General features: G+C 43.1%; 2 protein-coding genes across 2 annotated transcripts; both read right to left on the reverse strand.

The window, feature by feature from the left end:
- Positions 1-394: 394 nt before the first annotated feature.
- Positions 395-9,310, reverse strand: inhbb (inhibin subunit beta B). Its single transcript, XM_026145497.2, has 2 exons — positions 8,340-9,310; positions 395-1,654 (listed from the first exon to the last, which is right to left on the reverse strand). Exons 1-2 carry the CDS (start codon positions 8,725-8,727, stop codon positions 828-830), a joined length of 1,215 nt encoding a protein of 404 aa, XP_026001282.1. The 5' UTR covers positions 8,728-9,310; the 3' UTR covers positions 395-827.
- Positions 9,311-15,343: 6,033 nt separating this feature from the next.
- On the reverse strand, positions 15,344-17,698 carry LOC145420975 (uncharacterized). Its single transcript, XM_080290546.1, has 4 exons — positions 17,559-17,698; positions 16,709-16,865; positions 16,471-16,547; positions 15,344-15,993 (listed from the first exon to the last, which is right to left on the reverse strand). The coding sequence occupies exons 2-4, from the start codon at positions 16,842-16,844 to the stop codon at positions 15,697-15,699; spliced, it is 510 nt and encodes a 169-aa protein (XP_080146672.1). The 5' UTR covers positions 16,845-16,865; positions 17,559-17,698; the 3' UTR covers positions 15,344-15,696.
- Between the last annotated feature and the right edge of the window lie 1,839 nt (positions 17,699-19,537).

Consider the following 19,537-nt stretch of genomic DNA (forward strand, 5'->3'; position numbering starts at 1 on the left):
AGTTTCTGCAAGTGCTGCACTGCACTGTGGTGACCCACTGGGCCAAAACTAGAGTCTCCAAGTCTGCAGACTGGCTTCTGCTGAGCCTCAGGGGGAAGGAGAAAGCAGTTCTCTCTCTGTCAACACAAGAGTGACGGCCACAATAACGCCAGCAGTGGCGGCTGCAGAGGTGGCGGTGGGGGCTCAGTGGAGGACTTTGTTCTGCCGCTGCGCTGCTGTGAAGGCTGTAATCCTGCAAGGCATTAAGCGCTGCCAGTTTAACTCCACCAGAGAGGACAGCCAGACTGAGTCTGTCTGCATGGCAGGGAAGTGCTGGTGTTCTGAATTGTATAAGCTGATGAACTGTCAGTGCTTTGTAAAAACACAAGTCTGTTATGTGCTCAGAGTACTTCAGAGGGTTGGAGGAGCAGGGCAGGGGGCGTGTGGGCAGTGAAGCCAATCATGTCACTTTCCTTAAGCGCTTGTTTTGTTTTGTTTTAAATCTTCATTTACGAGGAGATGACGGGCCATTATTTTTTAACTAGAAATGGCAAACTAGAGAAAAGTATCATTTGGTGATAAGCGTTCCCTTCTCGTGCCGCCGCTGACCAACGAATGGGCAGAATGCGGGCGGCAAGCGTGTCGCTCACTCTGATAAATACACACGCCTGTGCTGACACGTGCAAACACACGTGGACACAACAGTGATACTTGCTTTTGCTAGATGGTACCAGTGTGTGTTGCTTGCACATACAGTAGGTATAGATATATATGTGTACCGTACAATAACATCCTGTTTGTACAAAAGGCCTTCCTGACAGTCCAGATAATGACGGGCCAGTGTGGACTCAGGCGCAGCCACACTCGTCCACGATCATATTGGGCACGTCCCTCTTGATGATGTTGTATTCATCGTCAAAGTAGAGCAAAGACATAGTACTGAGCTTGGTGGGGATACAGCAGGAGTTTACTGAGCCCGGGCTCATCCCCCGCATGCGGTACTGATTAACTACCGCAGTGTGGAAGGATGAAGCTGAGCCCGGCACGCCTGCCATGTAGGCCGGACAGCTGCCCTCACAGTAGTTACCGTAATAACCTGCTGGTGCAATGATCCAGTCGTTCCAGCCAATAAGCCGGAAGTCTATGTAGAACTGCTGTCGACAACACAAGCCCCCGCTGGTGCCATCACAGTCAAGCCCCCGCTTTCTAATGCGGTGCTTTCCATCCAGCTGTCGTGCACGCACCACCAGGAAGGGCCGGTGGGATGGGTCGCCGGGGTCCACCAGAACAGGAGCCACTCCAGCTGTCTCACAGTCCTCACAGTGGATCTTCAGGTCCTGTCTCCGGCTGCCCTTCCCAAACACTGCCCGTACCGCCTCAGATAGCGGGAACGTATGCCAGCCGCTGCGCTTCAGATCCACCCGCTTCTCCACCAGAACCCAGCGACCTGTTCCCCCTCCGCCGCCTCCACCTCCTGGGCTTCCTTCCATTCTGCTGATAGCCGTGGCCTCCTGGTAGTGGATCTTGACTGTCACTTTCCTCCTGATGCCCTTCTGAGGACCACCTGGAAGTATACGGAAATACAGCCACATGTTGGCCTGGGACACGTACAGGTTCTGGTTTCCCTCGTTGGAGATGAGGAAGTACAGGTTGGATTTGGAGGGTGTTTGTTCATCTGTTAGCAAGAGAATAAACAGAAGAATTTATTACACAGAGGTAGAATTTTTAAGAAGGTAGACGACAGTCTCTTTTAGTCAGTTCAGTGTGCAAAAACAAAAATAAATGTCTGACTCAAATCATAGGATCCAAAGCTGAGGACCTTTCAGCAGCATTATATTGTTTTCAGTTTGCTCAGTGCTTATGAAAATGCTTCAGCAGTTATCACATGGCTGTAGTTTGTAATTTCAGTAAGTGATATCACATCTGATCCAAGAGAGATAGGCGAACATGTGACAGCTTAATCATCTTCTCGACAATTGAGCATGGGTCGTTGAAAGCCATGACAGGCTGGGAGGTCTTTGTTGTGCTTAAACCAAGCGCACTTCTGTGGCTCGAGGAGAAAGGTTACTGACCTACAGACTGTTTTCTACGCTCACACAAACACACAAACAGAGAAAGCCCCTGAGAAGGGCACAGCTTTGTTTCCACAGATCTGTTTTCCCCTTGTTTTCTCTGTTAACTCTCAATGACTGCATCAGGTGACCTCTGTGGTAGCTCCTGATAGGCCAGCGGTAACAGGCCAGTTCTGGGATCAGGCCCAGTTGGCTTTAGGTCCATTTTTGTAAGTGACAGGACCAAAAAGAAAAGAGAGCGAAAGAAGGAAAAGGGAGGAGGAAGATGAAGGGAAGGAGGAAGGATAGAAGTGGAAAAGTTGGGAGGGTGGCGGGCATGGCTAAGGCCTGCGGGGGGTTCACTGAGTTCGCTGTTCGTGCCCAACCCGAGCCCCGCCTCCCACCCTATGCTACCCCTTTGCACCTCCTTCCAGCGGGAGCACCCTGAGAGTGACAGCACAAAGCCCTGTGTGAGGCAGTGGGAGAGCGCCGCGCTGCAGCCCACCATTGAAACGCGTGGCGTTCCAGCAAAAAGCATGATGAGGCAAAAATAAAAGCCATTTACATGACACTGGCCACTTTCTACAGCAGCACAATGAAGAGATCCTGGGTGTCTAAAGGTGGCGCTGGGCTCTCTCTGGCACTACTTTTTTTTTCAGCCCAATGATGTCTTCCAAATTACCCTGAGGTAACTAGAAAGGTTTCTGTTTCAGGAGATTTGCCACAATGTGCTCATGCAGAGCTTTGAAAGCAGCTAAATTACTTTGTTTGCCCACTGATTAGTGTGTGTCAGTGTCAACAGGTGGCCACCAAAGACGGGCCTCCTCTTTAAAGCGCCTGGTGCCTTTTCCTCCATTAAAGTGCAGCTTTACCTTCACACAGGGGCCTGTTCAGACCAGCTCTCCACTTTCTAGTACGTCAGCTGGTTGCTCACACAAACCCACCCATCCCCACGGTAAGCAACTCTCCACACAATCAGCCTGTGGCTAAAATATGACGGTGCACAACGAGTACACGCTCAAATCGACGCAAAGCCAGCACCGTGAAGGAATCAGCTGAACAGCAGCTCATGCAAAGACCCCTCAGGGCTACAAGTAACTAACCTCGCCTCAGTCATCACCGTACGTGCCTTGACAGCTCTGAGCTCAGAGAGAGACGGGCATCACACAGTGACAGGCTGCAAAATAAGACGTCTGTATGATCATGTCCCATTTTGATTCCAGGCCAACCTATTCCCCAAAGAGATGAAATTCAGGTGTAGTTAACATCCGAGATCAAGTCATTGCTGATATTGAGAAGTAAACCTAAACCATAACCCACCAACATAATACCTTACACCAACATAACCCTAACACTGTATTCTCATTTTCCTGTCAGACAGTATTCTTTTGCTTCATTTGGCTTGTGTCGTATGTATTAACCTTCCGAAATGCAAGTGCAATATAGGTGGTAACTCAAACCCCACATTTTGGAGAAAGGTAAAAATGTGCTTTTTCTTTTTTTTAATTTGGAAAAAACAAAGCATGACTATTCTTCAGTGTGTGTAATTTGGAATTATATTTGAACCAATTGCAAAGAAAATAAATAAATAATTTGATTGCCTGGGTGAGAATTAGGGTTAGTGTTGGGATCATCACTGATGATGGGTAACCCTCTGGGGTCTGAGGTCTAAGTCATCATTGGTGATAACCCTAACCCCTATGTTTTACAGAGGAATAATGAGACGTTAGAGAGACTCTTCTGGGGAAAATGTAAATAGTTTTTCGTGTGTTTGAGTTACAATTGTTATTTTCTTTGTCCCTTAACTGACAAAACTTCAGAGAAGATTTGAAAATAAAAATTGTGTTTGTTATACAAGTATTGTTACAGTTTTTTTTGAATAAATAACTTAATTACATGATCAAACCATATGGTACTATGACTAAAGAACAACTAAACAATGGGAGAGGGAAGAGAAGGGTTATAAAGGTTTGGGACAGAGAAAGAGAAGGGATTAAAGGTTAGGATGTAAACGGGGCTAGGGACAAGTTGGGAAAAGTATGCACAGAGGGGTTTAGGTTTAGGAGTATTCAGAGGTCACATTTGAAATCTTTTGCCAGAACAGTTTGAGGAATTTTTACACGCTGGATATCACTGAGCTGCTTTTATGCTGTAGCTGCTCAGGATCTGCAGTAAGCCTGTGACTAAGCTTTAATTTCATTACTCATGAATCTGTCTTTAAATTGGTTTATCAAATTTCCCAGAGTGATATGATCAAATCTCAATCTAAGACATTTTCCCAAGATTGGCCAGTAAGGAAAGTGAATCTTCAAAACTGAGATAACCATGGTTAAGTACTAAATTATTAACGGTTTTCTGCTAGTTAGTTCGTGTTTAATTCATTAAATGGTGACGTTCTGCCTCAAATGGAGAAACAGTAGGTAATAAAACTGATGAATAAAATCATAAATAAACCAATTTTCTGAACACAACAGTTCTATTTTTTTTTAACTTCTTAACTAGGGGTGGGCAAGAAAATGATAAAAATAATGATAATAACATTTCCTTAATCACAATCTGAGATATGGTTAAAATAAAATTGATAAAAAGCAGCTAATCTTTGAGCTACTCAGCCGTACACAGCAGTATGACAAGAGTGTGAGTGACATGAAAGAGAAAATGACAAACGTTAACAAAAACAGTGTCATCGACACAGACATCGGGCGTTTTCCACTAGAACATCCGAGGATTCCGGTGGTCTGTGAAGACATGTTGGCCATTTCAAATCTGACAAAGAAGCAGAGCAGCATGCGCCACAAACTGTTCCCACAAAAGCAGGCAACACCATGAATCGTTTATACAATCTGAAGCAGTGGCATCAGTGCACAGCTGACCTTTTACCTTCAAAATGCACACACAATCCAAGACTGTATACAAACCAGGACTCTTTCTCTGTGTAACATGCTTTTACAGCAAAAGCCAAAGAGTGTGACACAGTGACATCACAAATGCATTACATTGTAAGACATTACGGCAGCAAGCAGAGTGGAAAATGTTGGATTTAAGCAGTGGATCCTTGTTATCTGGCTCCCTGATCATAAACATTTAATATCTATTAATTAATATGTATTAATCCATCCATCCATTCGCTTCCGCTTCTCCTTTTCAGGGTCGCGGGGGGTGCTGGAGCCTATCCCAGCTGTCATAGGGCAAGGGCAATATCTATTATATTTTATATAATAGCCTCATATCTACACTTTGGAGTGAACAGAAACCTTTAGGCTTCACAGAAATAGTGATTTGTTTTGTATCATAATATAGATCAATTTCAACTGATATGAAAAAAAAATGATCTTGATATGATTTTTTTTCCATATCCAGCCCTGCTTTTAACAGCTACCTGGGTTATGGTTACATGAACTTATTTTGATGGAATTTTCACTTAGTTGCATAGTTAGAGGGAAATAAAACTCACAGAAAAACTGCAAAAAACTGCATTTTGACAGAGCTGATCTGAAAGGTCATGTCTTCTAGTTTCTGAAGTAGCTAAAATGCCACCAACCCCTAACCCTAAGTGGTTGCCCTGTGACTTTGTGGATGGTAAAGGGTTAAAATCCACAGGAAAAATCGGCAATGTCACGACAACTGGCAGGTTTAATCTGCCACTACAAAGGCATGAATGGACTTCTGCTTGATATCAAAGGTTTTCAAGTGCTGAAATAAGCCTGAAACCACAGCGTCTAACGTAGCTTCTACCTGTAGACAGGTGGCATATGTCTGATTCTCTGAGTGGAGCATTAACAATCACTCCTTCAGTGTCATGGACCATATAGATCCTCGCGCTGTAAGAACCATACATCTGAACACTGCATGACTTATTTCAGCTGAGGTTCTTTAGGAGGAATGAACTGTTCTTTTCATGCTGTGTTACAAGCAGCTTGGAGCTGGCCTGGACACGCCTCGCCTGACCCCACAGTGGAAAAACGTTGTTAGTGATTATCAGCAGGCAGGACACCTGGGTGGGCTGTTTCAGCGTGTCTCCACCTGCACTGCCGAGCCAGGGAGGAGGCTGTGGATGGAGGCAGGCAAGTAGGCAGGTAGATAGAAAGCTTCAGAGCTCATTACTCAAAGATGCTGTCGACAAGACCACACGGCGTGGCTCTAACGTGTCATATGGCCGCCACCCCTCAGGCCTCAGCTCTCAAGGAATTCCACACAGACCGAGGAGGCGTGGACGTGAGACTCTGGACTCTTGACCAGAGGTTAAAGCCACAAATGTGCTGGACCTGCTGCTATTAAAGCTTTACCACAGAGGAATTTTTAATCACTGTGCATAAATCATTTATAGGATCAGGAGCTATACAGTAGCAGCCGATCCCACTGACTGAAACACACCCCGCTGAGTGAATGTGGAAAATGGCTGGAGCAGGTCCAGGAGTGCCATGACTGACAGCTCCTCATGAAAGAGCAGTGTCCTGCAGTAAACCTGCCAACCTGATCCTGTGGAGGAACTACTTAATGACCTCCCATAATGAAGTCTTAATTCTGAGTTTTGGACCACTTGTCACAAGTTCACTGGGTCCAAGCAGTGGCAGCGAGCAATCGAGAAGCGCCCATCTGAACTTCTCCATCCAGCGCTTTCTCTCTCGCCCTCCCTTCTTCTCTGCCCGTGTTCCCCGCTTCGCTCCTGTGGATACGGGACACCGAATCCCTCAGTGAGGGCCCACGGGAGCATGTCAGGGGAGAAGAGAGATTGGCATCCCCTCCCTCACCTGCCCGAGGCCACTTGGCAGACTCTGTACCACTGTGCTACCGGAGATAAGGCACTGCGGTTAACCCTGCGCTGACGGGACACAAGCTGACCCCACAGAAAAACAAAGCACACAAACACCTATCAGCATCCATTTACTGGCTCTCTGTTGGCTAAACAGATGCCAACTTCACCCCCCATCTCGCCTTGTTCTAAAACAACAATTCAGGCTTCCTCATCTTTGGGGAGGGACAAACTCCCCTGGCTTCAGAGCATTCTGGAGACCTCGCCTCTAAACCGTGCCCTGGCTGGCAGCATCCGATCTGGGGGGCCTCGAGCCAGCTGGCCGGGAGGCAGACGGGGTCTAGGGAGCAGGGACCCGAGCCAGCTCCATGGTACAATGCCACACAAAGGCTCAAAGGTGTGAGGAAGAATAGAGCGAGGAAAAACACAGAAGTAGAAGAAGAAGCAGCAGCAAAGGAGCCCAGCGAACCTTTAAAGCTTTGCAACGCTGCAATATGGGCACACACACAGACACACTAACAGCACCAACAGTCCCATCACCTCATCCAACCCAGCATGGACTCAGATGTCTCATACATTATTCTGAGCAATTTCTTTTGTTTTCGCTGCTGTTTTTCTTCTCCATGTTGACATGATGTGAACACACAGAGCTCTTATAATAATTGCCCGGCCTTTGTTGCCTTGTCATGAGGGCGCTCAGATCATTCCCAATGGAAGGCAGGAGCTCACAGTCCATTCAGGCTAATTGTAGCTGCAGAGCCAATGGGAAACCTGTGTGTGTGTGTGTGTGTGTACAAAGCATCTTATTTTTGTGAGTTTAATTTTATGTTTCCTTTCTCTTAAACTAACAGTTTGTGCTGGAGACGTGGTACTCACAGCACCAAGTGACAATTATTCCATTCTGTCGATGATTTTGTTGTGTATATGTGTGTGTGTGTATGTGTGTTTTTGAGGCTGTGTGTCAGGGTGTGTGCGCGCACAGGAGGGTGTGTGTGTGTGTGTGTCTCTTTAGACTTCTGAGAATTAGTTAGATACACATTCTTAGAGGAAGGGATAAATGGCCAATTGAGGGACTTTGTCCGTATTTAAAAGAGGGCTTTATACATTGGAGTATTGAGTGTGAGCTCAGCTTTGAGATGAAACTGGATTCAGAGGTGCTTTTTTTATCCCCTAGACAACACAGGGGGTAATTTAAGGACTCTGTCTTTGGTTTCATTTCTTCTGGATTTCCAGAACAGGAGGATTTAAATCAGCAGCCAGTGTGACGTAATAAGATGATGAAAAAATGACGGCTGCACCAGATTCCGTGTTTATGGCTGGTTTATGGCTGTTTGTTGTGGCTGCCTCTGCCGCTTAAAAATAAAAAAAAATTTATGTATATATATATATATATATATATATATATATATATATATATATATATATATATATATTCACCTGCTAAGGATTGTCAGTTATTAACTCACCTGGTGCCATGCTGCCTGTTAAGACTCAAAGGGTGAAAGAGTTCAGGCAAGGGTCGAATTAGACATGTGCAGTGAATTATTGATTAGTACCTGATTCTGCGAAGCTGATGATCTCAGATGTCTCCGCCTGAACCTCGTTGTTGAAGGCAGCCTGCCCGTCGAAGCTGGGGATCTCCACCCGGCCGTCCTCTCGTACTTTGCCGGCGTGCAGTCTCCTCAGCGCCGTCACCATCGCAGCCTTCGGGATGGGATGGGTGATGTTGGGTCTCTCTCTCATCTGTAGCCGGTTCAGTATGTGCCTCTTTACCGCCTCCAGGAAATCTATGTTCATGCGCTCCGACTGATCCGGCCCCCTGAAGCCGCAGGACGCGCACGACTCCTGGGGTGAGCTTTGAGTCTCTGTCCCGGTCACCGAGCTGCTGCGAACGCACAGCACGCACGCAACTAAACAAGACAGTGCCACACTATAAAAGCTCATTTTAAAGTTTATTCTACAGTCCAAACGCTACGAAAGAAATTGTGAATCTTTTAAAAATGCACACCGAAATTTAAGCGACTTTTCATTTACTAAAGTTCCGGGAGAAATCATCCAGTGAATAAATCCACTGAGCATGTGTTTGTATTCCAGGAGACTAAACGATTCCAGTCATTGTGCTTCCAGCTCGTTATCCAGCAACAAAATAAAAGTTCATCTCTGTAACCGAGAGGCGCGCACGACAGTTCTGATTGTTGATGCGCTTCTGTCAAACCACGCTGCGTTCAGACGCGTAATCTGCCAAAACAAAAGAGCACAAGTGTGAATAAAACCCCGTACAGGCGGCTCCTCTCCATTCAAGCAGCCTGCGGAGACTCCTGTCCCGCAGCTTCAAGCAGAACGCGAGCGCTCCGTGAGTCCCGAGTCTTTTTGTGTGTGCGCCGTGCGCGGGTGAGGGTGGCAAGCTCCCGTGCGTCCTGCAAGATTATGCTCAGTGAGACCCTTTCCTCTCTTTGCAATCACGACAACAGGGGCTCCGCACACCCAAAGTTTTTATACAGGAATTCGTACACCACGTGGGGATTTCCACCAACAGCGCGCAAGGGATTATTACTACGTCTAAAGATCCACGACTGTGGGACATGGTTTTATTATGGTAACACGGAGGCCCCGGAGCGGTTGCATAATTATTTTTCTCCCTCAGGTCTTGGCAATATTTGACTTACAGCCTTCAGTGTGGGTGATCACTTGATATCCAAATGTAGGAAGTTTTATAACGGCCCCTTTAGCGGAGGTACCGCGCACAGTCAGACCCCCGAAATTAGTCATTTTAATTATTACTTTCTAAAGATTTTTAAACGTTTTAGATTTAAAGCATCAAACGTGTGTTTCCACACAGGATTCGAACTTCACACAGATTACAGCCCATACAGAACCATTTTCAGTATCTTTGATTCATTCACTTGTGTTTGTGAGCTATAGAAAAAAATAATAGTTTTAATCAGATACATTAAAGACTGAATTTATATTTCACTGCAACCTTTAAAAAAAGGTGGATGGAACCATAAATGAAATCAGGAACTTAAATGAGGAGAACGCAGGGCTGATAACCACACAAATTATCAGACAAACAGCGCCATCTATCGACAGAAAGACCTCATTACACACTGCTGCTATACACAAACAGAAAGACACTCCTAAATTTAGGACTATCTCACAATTCCCAGTAAATGAAGGACAAGGAGCTCTCTGGAGAGTTCTGTGATAAAATCCATAGTTGAGTTATCTTCTCCTCGCCTTCCTTTGAGTATTTCTAGGAGAAAAGTGGACTCAGTAAGCAGTGTTGGGGAGTAACGGAATACATGTACCGCCGTTACGTATTTAGAATACAAAATATGAGTAACTGTATTCCGTTACAGTTACCGTTTAAAAAGGTGGTATTCAGAATACAGTTACTTTGTTGAAATAAATGGATTACACTGCGGTACTTTCCTGTTTCATTTTGTCGCGGGTCAGGACTGTTTGGGTTTTGTTTGACAGCTACGTTCTGTTGTTCCAGGCGGCAGCGTTACGGTTGCCATGGTTACAGGGCGACGCTCTCTCTCTCTTTCTGCGACTGTGTGTTTCCTGGGTGAGAGAGCGCCTTTTCGTTGTTGTTGTTGTGCTAAGCTAACAGGCAGAATGCTACAAGCATAGCTCTAAAGAATGTAGCATCATGGGCAGTGTAGTCTGTATTCTGTAACGGAATACATTTTAAAAGTAACCTTCCCAACACTGTCAGTAAGTATGACATGCCTGCTGCCAGTGTACCAGTGACCAATGAAAGTCAAGTGAGTGGCTGGCCCTTAAAAATGCATCCTTTTAAGGCCCTAGTGTACAAAAATGTACATGCCCCAAAAAGTGCTATAAAAACTTTATATATTCATATTTTTTTTCACTTTAAATTGGTCAGTCTTTTAAAACTACTTCTCCCTGAAATATTCATATGAAGTTTTAATTATATTTTCGTTGTTTTAACCCTTTAAATCCCAGTTTTATTACATGAGCGCCCTGTTTTTTTAGCCCCAAAAAACAAAAAAACTAAATATTTTCCAAAAAAAACATTTGAGGTAATATTTGATTGTTATTATAATTAGGCCTTTAGATGGACTAAAGATTGGCACCAACAGTCATTTCGATCGCCTTTTATTTTTTTTGCAGGAGCGCATTTCATAAAATGCACACACTATCGGTCCTAATCGACCACGCCCAAAAAAGTGCTATAAAAAATTTATATATTAATATTTTATTCCACTTTAAATTAGCCAATCTTTTAGACCTACTTCTCCTTGAAATATTCATGTCAAGTTTTAATTACATTTCGCGGATTTTAACCCTTTATATCCCGGTTTCGTCACATGAGCGCACTGCTTTTTTTGCCCCAAAAAACATAAAACTTGAATATTTTCCAAAAAGAACATTTGAGGTAATATTCAATTGTTATTATAATTAGGCCTTTAGATGGACTAAAGATTGGCACCAACATTCATTTCGATCGCCTTTTATTTATTTTTTCAGGACCAGAAAATGGTCTCCAGGCGGCAAATGCTCCTCCTCTAGGCCGAAATAAGTGCATCGTCCCGGGGTAAGTCGCGACGATCACCGGGGCACGATCACCGGGGACTGCTTTTTCCAGCCCACACGTCCGATACCACGTGACAACAAATACGTCATTTCCTGTTGACTTAAAAAAAAAAGCACCCTCTCATGGTCCTAGGGGCCGAAAATGGTCCCGCCTGATCAGCGGGCGAAGCCGCTGCTGCACGCCGGAAATGAGGCTTCATTTCCCGCAGGTCTGTTTAAGCAGCCCACTGTTTTCCAGCCCGGGGTCAAATGTGGAGCAAGGGCGCCATCCGGTGGACAAATAAAAAAATTACAACTCTAAGGCCCGTCCTGCAAAACGAAACGGAAACATAAGTAATCACCAAGACATTAACGGTAATAATTCTGCAGTGAAAAATAGCGTTTATAATGGAAGTCAATGGGGCCGCAAACGGCCCCTAGGGCTCTAAGAGGATGTGTATTGTTAGCTTAGCCACTGAAGCTAATTTAAGGAAGTCAGACTTGAATTTTGAAATGAAATTATGCCAAACTTTTTTTTAGAGAATTTGGCTATATTCTATTCAACACAGTGCAAATGGCTTGTAACTGAAAAACTACAATGTACAAAAATGGTCCCAGGGCCAGCAGGGGGTAAGTATTATCGAAATGCCTGTTTGGCCCTACAGCTGTCAATGCATGTATGTAGAATAGTTCTAGTCATCTAGTCATCTGCAGCCTCAATAGCAAACTAGGGTGTCCTCTCGGCCATCGTCCAGAATACCTACCCTACCATCCTAAAAGTTTATACTTCAGTTTAAATGAGTGATTCTCTAAAATTTCAATTGCATGTTACTGAGCGTCACACTAATCTGTGTGATGCTTCCATACAGTCTATGATCTTTCTGGAGCCTCGGGCCTCAAAATATGTGGAATTCTACTCCAACAAAACATGGCGGATACTTCGGAGCTTAGAGACTGAAACTAATGAGTGACATCACAGCGGCTGTAAGGTCCATGAGCAGCACACAAGGAAACATAATGCCATGTCTGATGCAAGAAAAACTATACCCGCTGGCAGAACTCCAGGAAAAACACCAGGCACTGCTCTTTACTTGATACGCCCACCGTTGCAGTGATGCATGGTGGAGGCAGCATCATGCTGTGGAGGCATTCCTCAACTAGTAGATATGGTTGCTAGGGTGATTTCAGCCAAGCATATCCACAGTTTGAAGGTTAGATGTTCAACAGCGATTTCTCCAGGGACAGGAGACTCCCCATCCAGCCCAACCAAGCTTGAGATGATCTCCTAGGAAGAGTGGGAGAAACTTCCCAAATCCAAGAGTCTGTACACACTCAACCAAGATGTCCACAATGTAACTGCTGTCAAACAGGCTTTGAAAAAACTAAGAGTCTGAATATCACATCTGAAATTTTAGCTTTTAATGCTGAATGCATTAAAAAAATATGTAAACTGGATTTTTAAAAATGTCATCTGTTTTTGTTTTTTTTAAATATAATGATTAAATGTAATAATCCATTTGTAAAGGGATGTTATAATACTTATAACACTTGATATTTTATACTTCACTCAATAACCTCTCAATTTAACTACATAAAAAGAAAACATCAGTGTTGGATTGATTTCATCGGGTCTTTAGAACTACAATCCCCAAAGGAAAAGGCACCTGCTGCTCTAAATGAGGGCCAGTATGTTGCACAGCAGTCAGATTAGACTGTGCAGCCTTTAAGTCCCAGTAAGAGTGCCTGTTGTAGTTTTCAGAAGCTTCTGTGTGTCATGTGTGGAGCAGCAATGTAGGTCAATAGGTCAAAAGAAATGAAGAGCAGCAGCAGCAGCGGCGATGGATTAGAGCAGCCTGGTCTGCAGCATAATAGCTGATTAAGTTACTCTCTTTTTTTTTTCTTTTTTTTTTGCCTGTCCCATTTGGTTCTTTACCTGAGCGCCCAGCCCCGGACACCAAAAACCACCAACGCACCAACCCCTGAGGGCATCAGTTACCCGCAGGGAGTGTGGTGAGGGGAGATAGGCCTTTGGAGGGCCTGGGAGTTCCCAGAGAGGTGGAGTGTAAGACCCAACCTGACATAGAAACACAGACAAACAGGCACACACAGACACAAACATCCATTCCCACCCTCATGCACACATATACAAATACTCAGCACTCACTCAACGTAGGGATAGACATACATGGACACTGTACGCACAATCACACTCCCCAAACAAACTCTATACCCCAGGTCCAGGTACCCTCACCCCTGGAAGGGGAAACGGCACCTAGACCCAGGAGATGTTACCTTTTCCCCCGGGGTGGAGGCAAGCAGACCGCCCCAGGCTCCGCAGCAGCGGGGAGGCCCCGCATCCCAGATCCCAATCGGACGGCCAACACCTCCTCCCAGCCCCCCGCCCCGATGTCCAGCAGAGAACAGGGGTGTGTGATCTTTTGGTAATAACCTCTCAATTTAACTACATAAGAAGAAAACATCAGTGTTGGATTGCTTTCATCGGGTCTTTAGAACTACAATCTCCAAAGGAAAAGGCACCTGCTGCTCTAAATGAGGGCCAGTATGTTGCACAGCAGTCAGATTAGACTGTGCAGCCTTAAGTCCCAGTAAGAGTGCCTGTTGTAGTTTTCAGAAGCGTCTGTGCGTCATGTGTGTAGCAGCAATGTAGGTCAATAGGTCAAAAGAAATGAAGAGCAGCAGCGGCGGCGATGGATTAGAGCAGCCTGGTCTGCAGCATAATAGCTGATTAAGTTACTCTCCTACACTCTCAGAAATAGGGGTACCAAAGTGTACCAAAAAGGGTACAAATGCTTGTCGCTGGGGGTGTTCCTTTTTGAAGGACATTTCTGTACCCTTTAGGCTTGGTACATTTTTGTACCTTATGAAGTTGTACCATCTGAAGTACAATCATGTACTTTCCTAAGACATAAATGTACCTTGAAACTATAGTACAGAAATGTTCCCTTGAAAAGGGTACAATAGGGTACCTATGAGGGTACCCCCCCAGCGACAACCTATTTCGTACCTAAAGAGACAAAAATGTACCCCCAATAGTCCAAAATATTTGGTTATTTAACCATTTATTTTCGATAATAGAATCACATCAAAGCACTTAAACAACCACAGGAATACATCCTTGATTACATTCGTATATTGCCATAGGACATAGGTGTCAAACTCTGGCCCGCGGGCCAAATTTGGCCCGCAGCCTAATTACATTTGGCCCGCGAAGCCATACCAGATTACTATTAGAGCTGGCCTACTGGTATTATACAGCTAATATATACATTGTTTAGTATTAAGCTTTGCTTGTTCCACATTCAGTTTTTCACCAAAACTTGTTTGAGTCCATAAGAAGAGATTCATTCTTATATCTGGAGGAAGATATTTTTCAATAAATATTAATGTTAGCCCGCGACCTTGTTCTAGATTTGAATTTTGGCCCACTGTGTATTTGAGTTTGACACCCCTGCCATAGGACATGTCAAGAAAAATACATTCATTTAAAAAAAAAAAAAAAGAAGAAGAAGAAAAAAAGTAAACAATCACATAAAGACATTAAACACCTGAACACAATGTTTTGACGGATCACAGAGATGGCATGTATTTAAAAAACTGTCCACACAAATGTTTTGCTCTACTTCAACAAGCACGCACATACATACGCACGCGCACGCACACATACATACATACATAAAAATGTTCTTGCAATCACGTCACACAGAATACCTCAAGGACACAAACCGCCTATCATCAACTTAATAGGTGTCTAGAGCTTGAAAGTCTAATTCATTTCCTGGATTGAACAGGATCCAGTCATTGTCAACTGCCACTTGGTAAGCATGGAAATGACATTCACAAGTGCAAGGAAGTAACAGTTTCCCACACAATACCCAACGTGTATCAACATTCAAAATATACTTGATTTTAAGGAATATAGGTATGGCTTCAGTGTGTACATGGCCAACTACAAAAACATCCTCAAGTTCATATTTGACACTGCTGACAGATTAGCAGACACACGCTGAAGCACTTTATCCTGAAAATGCACATCTGTAAAACTTTTGTTCATTTCCAGAGCATTCTGTAAGTCACCTGGCAGAGATGAAAATGGCACACTGACACTTGTGCTGAGTGAATGTTCAAAGTCAACAAGCAACTTATCTGAAGAAAACTCCCAGCACTGTTTCATTTGATGACGATTGCTAAGAGTTGCAGTGATGTTTACAAAGTTTTTGCATTTACTCGCTAGATTTTTGAAATATTGATGCTTGCTTTCATATCTCATACACCACAAAGGGCGAAGAGGACCATACATCAAAATCAGCATTGGGTAGTCAATAAGGTAGTGACACTTGGGTGGGGGCGTATTTAATAGAGTTGGTTAAGTACCCTGGCGACACTTACTGGCAGGGGTTTGTCTCCCTGGTCTCCTATGTTGACAATGCAGTTCTGAAGAAAGACAAGTGTTTTCTTGAAGTATGCAGGGTAGGTCATGTTGAACACGAAGAAGGTGGAGAATGCTGAGATGTAGGCCTCATCCAGCGAGCGGCACGAGCAAACATCCACTCCTTCAACTGTCACAACACGGCGACACTGTCTTAAGAGGGCAGTTGTCCAACTCTTATCCTTCATTCGAATGGTTGGGTATGGACTCGTGGGAGTATTCTGCAGAAGAGGAAGAAAAACATTAGTATACAGTATGTTTAAGCAATATGTGCCAAGTGGATTTTCAACAGATTCCTCAAATTACCTTCTTTATTTGCTAGAAAACAAAACTGTCTATTCTGATAACCTGTAAACATGGCCCATACTCCAAACAAAAAGCTTCTTGACCAATGACTGTTGTGGTAGTGTTTGATAAGCTGCTAAAGTTTGACATAATATTCAAGGGCAAAAGCAATCACCCCTGACAGTGACAGTACCTGTGAAGAAGAATTTCCCTAAGGGGACAATAAAGGTCTATCTATCTATATAAACACCAGACAAAACCCAAGAGCACAGCAGCACTGTGGATTAACAGCAGTGTTTCCCCTACATTAGCTTAGCTGTGATGCTGAACCGCAGCTGAATTCAGCTCCATGCCAACAAAACACCAAGAATGAAACTTGTGGCCAAAGGCTATGCATTGCATCATGCATTTACCTCTCCAAGGATGATGAAATCTTCTATCTTCTCCTTGAAGATGGATGGCAAGAGAAGTGCCCCCTTGAAGTCAATTCCTAGGTCATACAGATGCAAATGCACTTCATTAGATTTTGATAGCATGCAAATTCCCATTAACATGCTCTTCACATGACACTATGGTACATCAATTATCTTTGGAAGAGAGAGCAAATGAATTGTCACAAAATTTACTATTTGTATGAGGTCAAATTAGCACCTGTAATGTCTTCAGCCAGTGCATTCTCTCTTGCCTCCATGTAGACCTTCTTCAGTGGCAAATCCTTGGTCATTTGAAGAACAGCAGTGAAGTTTTTGCTAAAGCGGCGACAGATGTTGTCTTGGCAGGGATGCATTAAATCAACCTCATCACACAACTGGAAATGAAAAGAGCAGAATAGACAAAAGAATGACATTTTACATCGAGGATTTAAACTTTTGACATGTTTAAAGACACAGACTGGAGATAAATGTAAAGTGCTTTAACCCTTGAACAAAAATTCTAAAGCTAATAAACAGATTGATTAATCAGTTAGTACAGAAAATAATAATAATCAGATTTAGAGACAAAAAAAATCATTAGCTGTTTCCCCAATCATCTTAACAATTCTTGGGTTGCAGACAGTGTCCCTGCGCAGAGCTTACAGTTCTCATATTCGAAAATCCCAAATCCCACTAAGTAGGTGGAATGGTACAAATGTGTACCTTCCATTGTTTAAAATCCCTTTGAGCGGGAAACACGTTAGATGGGATGAATTTTGCTTAGAGAACGATTTTGTTAATACCTATATTTACATACTAGCATGTTTTGAGAAATTATTGATTTTTTTACATTGTTGTACACGGTTAGTGACTATTTATTGATAAAACACTGGAATACGGCGGGCAGACAGACGTTGAACATTCCACCAACAGTCTAAATAGTCCACATTTGTACCTTTCTTTGTTTAAAACTTAGCTAACTGCTAGCATTCACCCATGTTAAAGCTAGCTCTTCGGACTTTTGCTAACTCTACTGTAAAATTACACGTTGTAATTTTTATAAAAACACAAAATCACACCCGACTTACCTCTAAACCTTTGCGCCTCGTCGTCTGACATCAATGCCTTCTTCCATCAACTTTTTAAGGAGCTCCTCCGTGTCGATAACCCCCTGAGAGTCATTTTCTGCGTCAACGCTAGTCAGCGCGGAGGCGGAGCACTCATCGCTGCTGGCTTTTCAGCCTTTGGGATTAATGCGCGTTGCGAACTTGATACATGGACATTGTGGTATTAATGCGTTTGGAAACCGTTATGCTGTCTTGGCGAACTATATTTGTAACTTACAAAATGTAGTCACCGTAACATAAAAATCTGCTTGACATTTTAACTTCCAAAGAACCTCGGTTTAACTTGATGTTGCAAATTCCATAAAAACCTCCCAATTAATGAACAATTCTAGGATGTAGTAAAAGCGAAAAAGTAAATGGCCAAACATAACAGTAATATGATTTCACGTTTTTGAAGGCTACAACCAAGATTTAAAACATTAAAAATTATAACTGAAACTTAATAAAATGGAAATGGACCAGTTTTTTTTAACATCATTTGGTTGTGCCTGCATGTCATTGTGTGTGTTTTTAAAATATAATTTAACATAACTTACACAAAGGTAGGTTACAGATATTCTTTGCATCATAGGATAATTTATGTACAGAGGAGAGGACCAACAGATTTGATTATAACATGTAGCTTTTATGAGCACACTCACATCTCATATGAATTTTACAATTAACCAGGCCCATCCAGATTTTCCCATGCTGACCCATTACCACATTCTGCCACTGTCACTGCAGTACAGGTCAAAATGGTACAGATTTGTACTTTATTTCAAATTGTACCTTTAAAGGGGCATTTCTGGACTTTTAAAGACCAGTATTGTACTTTTAAGGGAACATTTTTAAAAAATGTACCTATAGGTACAAAAATGTTCTTCTCTCGTACCTCTATTTCTGAGAGTGTACAGGTGTACTCACGCAAAGCCAGAGTAACCCCAGAACAGATGTACTTCAGAGAGAAAATAAAAGTTGGATCAATAAAGGTCCACATGAACTCTATTTAGCATTTTATTAATGCTGAGATTCTAGGCAGACCCAGTGTTCAAATTCACTGAACTTCTCTGTAAAATCAAGTGGAAATCCAAAGTTTCTGAGGTTTACATTCTGACTTCCCTTTTTTTTGGTAAACCCAGCCTGAAGTCCACAGATATTTTTCAAAAATATGTAACTTTTCATTTTTAAAGAGTGGGTTTTAGCAAACCTCAAACATGAGGATTTGTTGCACTTTACAGGGACAATTTACAGAAGTGGATTAAGAAAAACATTTGAAGCCTTGGCATTTCTAACAGGACATTCTGGGGAAAAAGAGGGTCAGCCATGAAACATGTTTAAATTTAGAAAATCATAAAAGTCATAAAAGTTCAGTGCAATAAAGCGCCAATGGTCATATAGAGATCTTTTTAGACATCCAGTAACTCTGAGGCAGTTACATTAAAGTGTTACACATTACTCAAAAAATAAAGCACAGACAGCAAACAGGACACAACAGCACCATTGTACAAACTACATCAGTTACAGTGAAGGTACGGGAGCCCCTCGGTGACAATATTTGCATCTAATGTAATAAAAACTTCAGATTTTCATGACCTGCTCAATCCCCTTTAAACAGCCATGAATTCATGATGTAAACGACAGTTCTTTTTAAAAACAGACACGCGTTTTTTGTTTTTTTTAAAAAGATGAAATCAAACCCATCTGTGAGTCCAAAGGGATTTTTAGTCAGAAGTGAAAACAGACATAGGTAAGCAGTTCATCTTCTGGAGCTCGTTGATGGAGTCTGTGGAGATGTGGCGCCCTCTTGTGTAGTGTAGCTGACATTACTGTTAGGTGAAAGCATTCGTTGATTGCACTTCAAACAGATTTAGAAGATTGTCAGGCTGACCTGTGTTCAAATTTCTGAGCAGGTGAAAACATTTCCAAACGGTCACAGCTGTGGGGTCAGTAAGAGGAGC

This window comes from Astatotilapia calliptera, chromosome 16 (assembly GCF_964374335.1).
Source record: "Astatotilapia calliptera chromosome 16, fAstCal68.1, whole genome shotgun sequence".
NCBI classification, from domain to species: Eukaryota; Metazoa; Chordata; class Actinopteri; order Cichliformes; family Cichlidae; genus Astatotilapia; species Astatotilapia calliptera.

What these genes read in the sequence shown, in the direction of transcription:
- inhbb (XM_026145497.2), bottom strand. Translation starts at nt 8,727, where the DNA reads ATGAGCTTTTATAGTGTGGCACTGTCTTGTTTAGTTGCGTGCGTGCTG. An exon ending in CATCAGCTTCGCAGAATCAG is followed by an intron (nt 1,655 to 8,339) that starts GTACTAATCAAT and finishes TCTTGCTAACAG; the next exon opens with ATGAACAAACACCCTCCAAA.
- LOC145420975 (XM_080290546.1), bottom strand. Translation starts at nt 16,844, where the DNA reads ATGCATCCCTGCCAAGACAACATCTGTCGCCGCTTTAGCAAAAACTTC. An exon ending in ACTGGCTGAAGACATTACAG is followed by an intron (nt 16,548 to 16,708) that starts GTGCTAATTTGA and finishes TGTATGACCTAG; the next exon opens with GAATTGACTTCAAGGGGGCA. An exon ending in ATTTCATCATCCTTGGAGAG is followed by an intron (nt 15,994 to 16,470) that starts GTAAATGCATGA and finishes CCTCTTCTGCAG; the next exon opens with AATACTCCCACGAGTCCATA.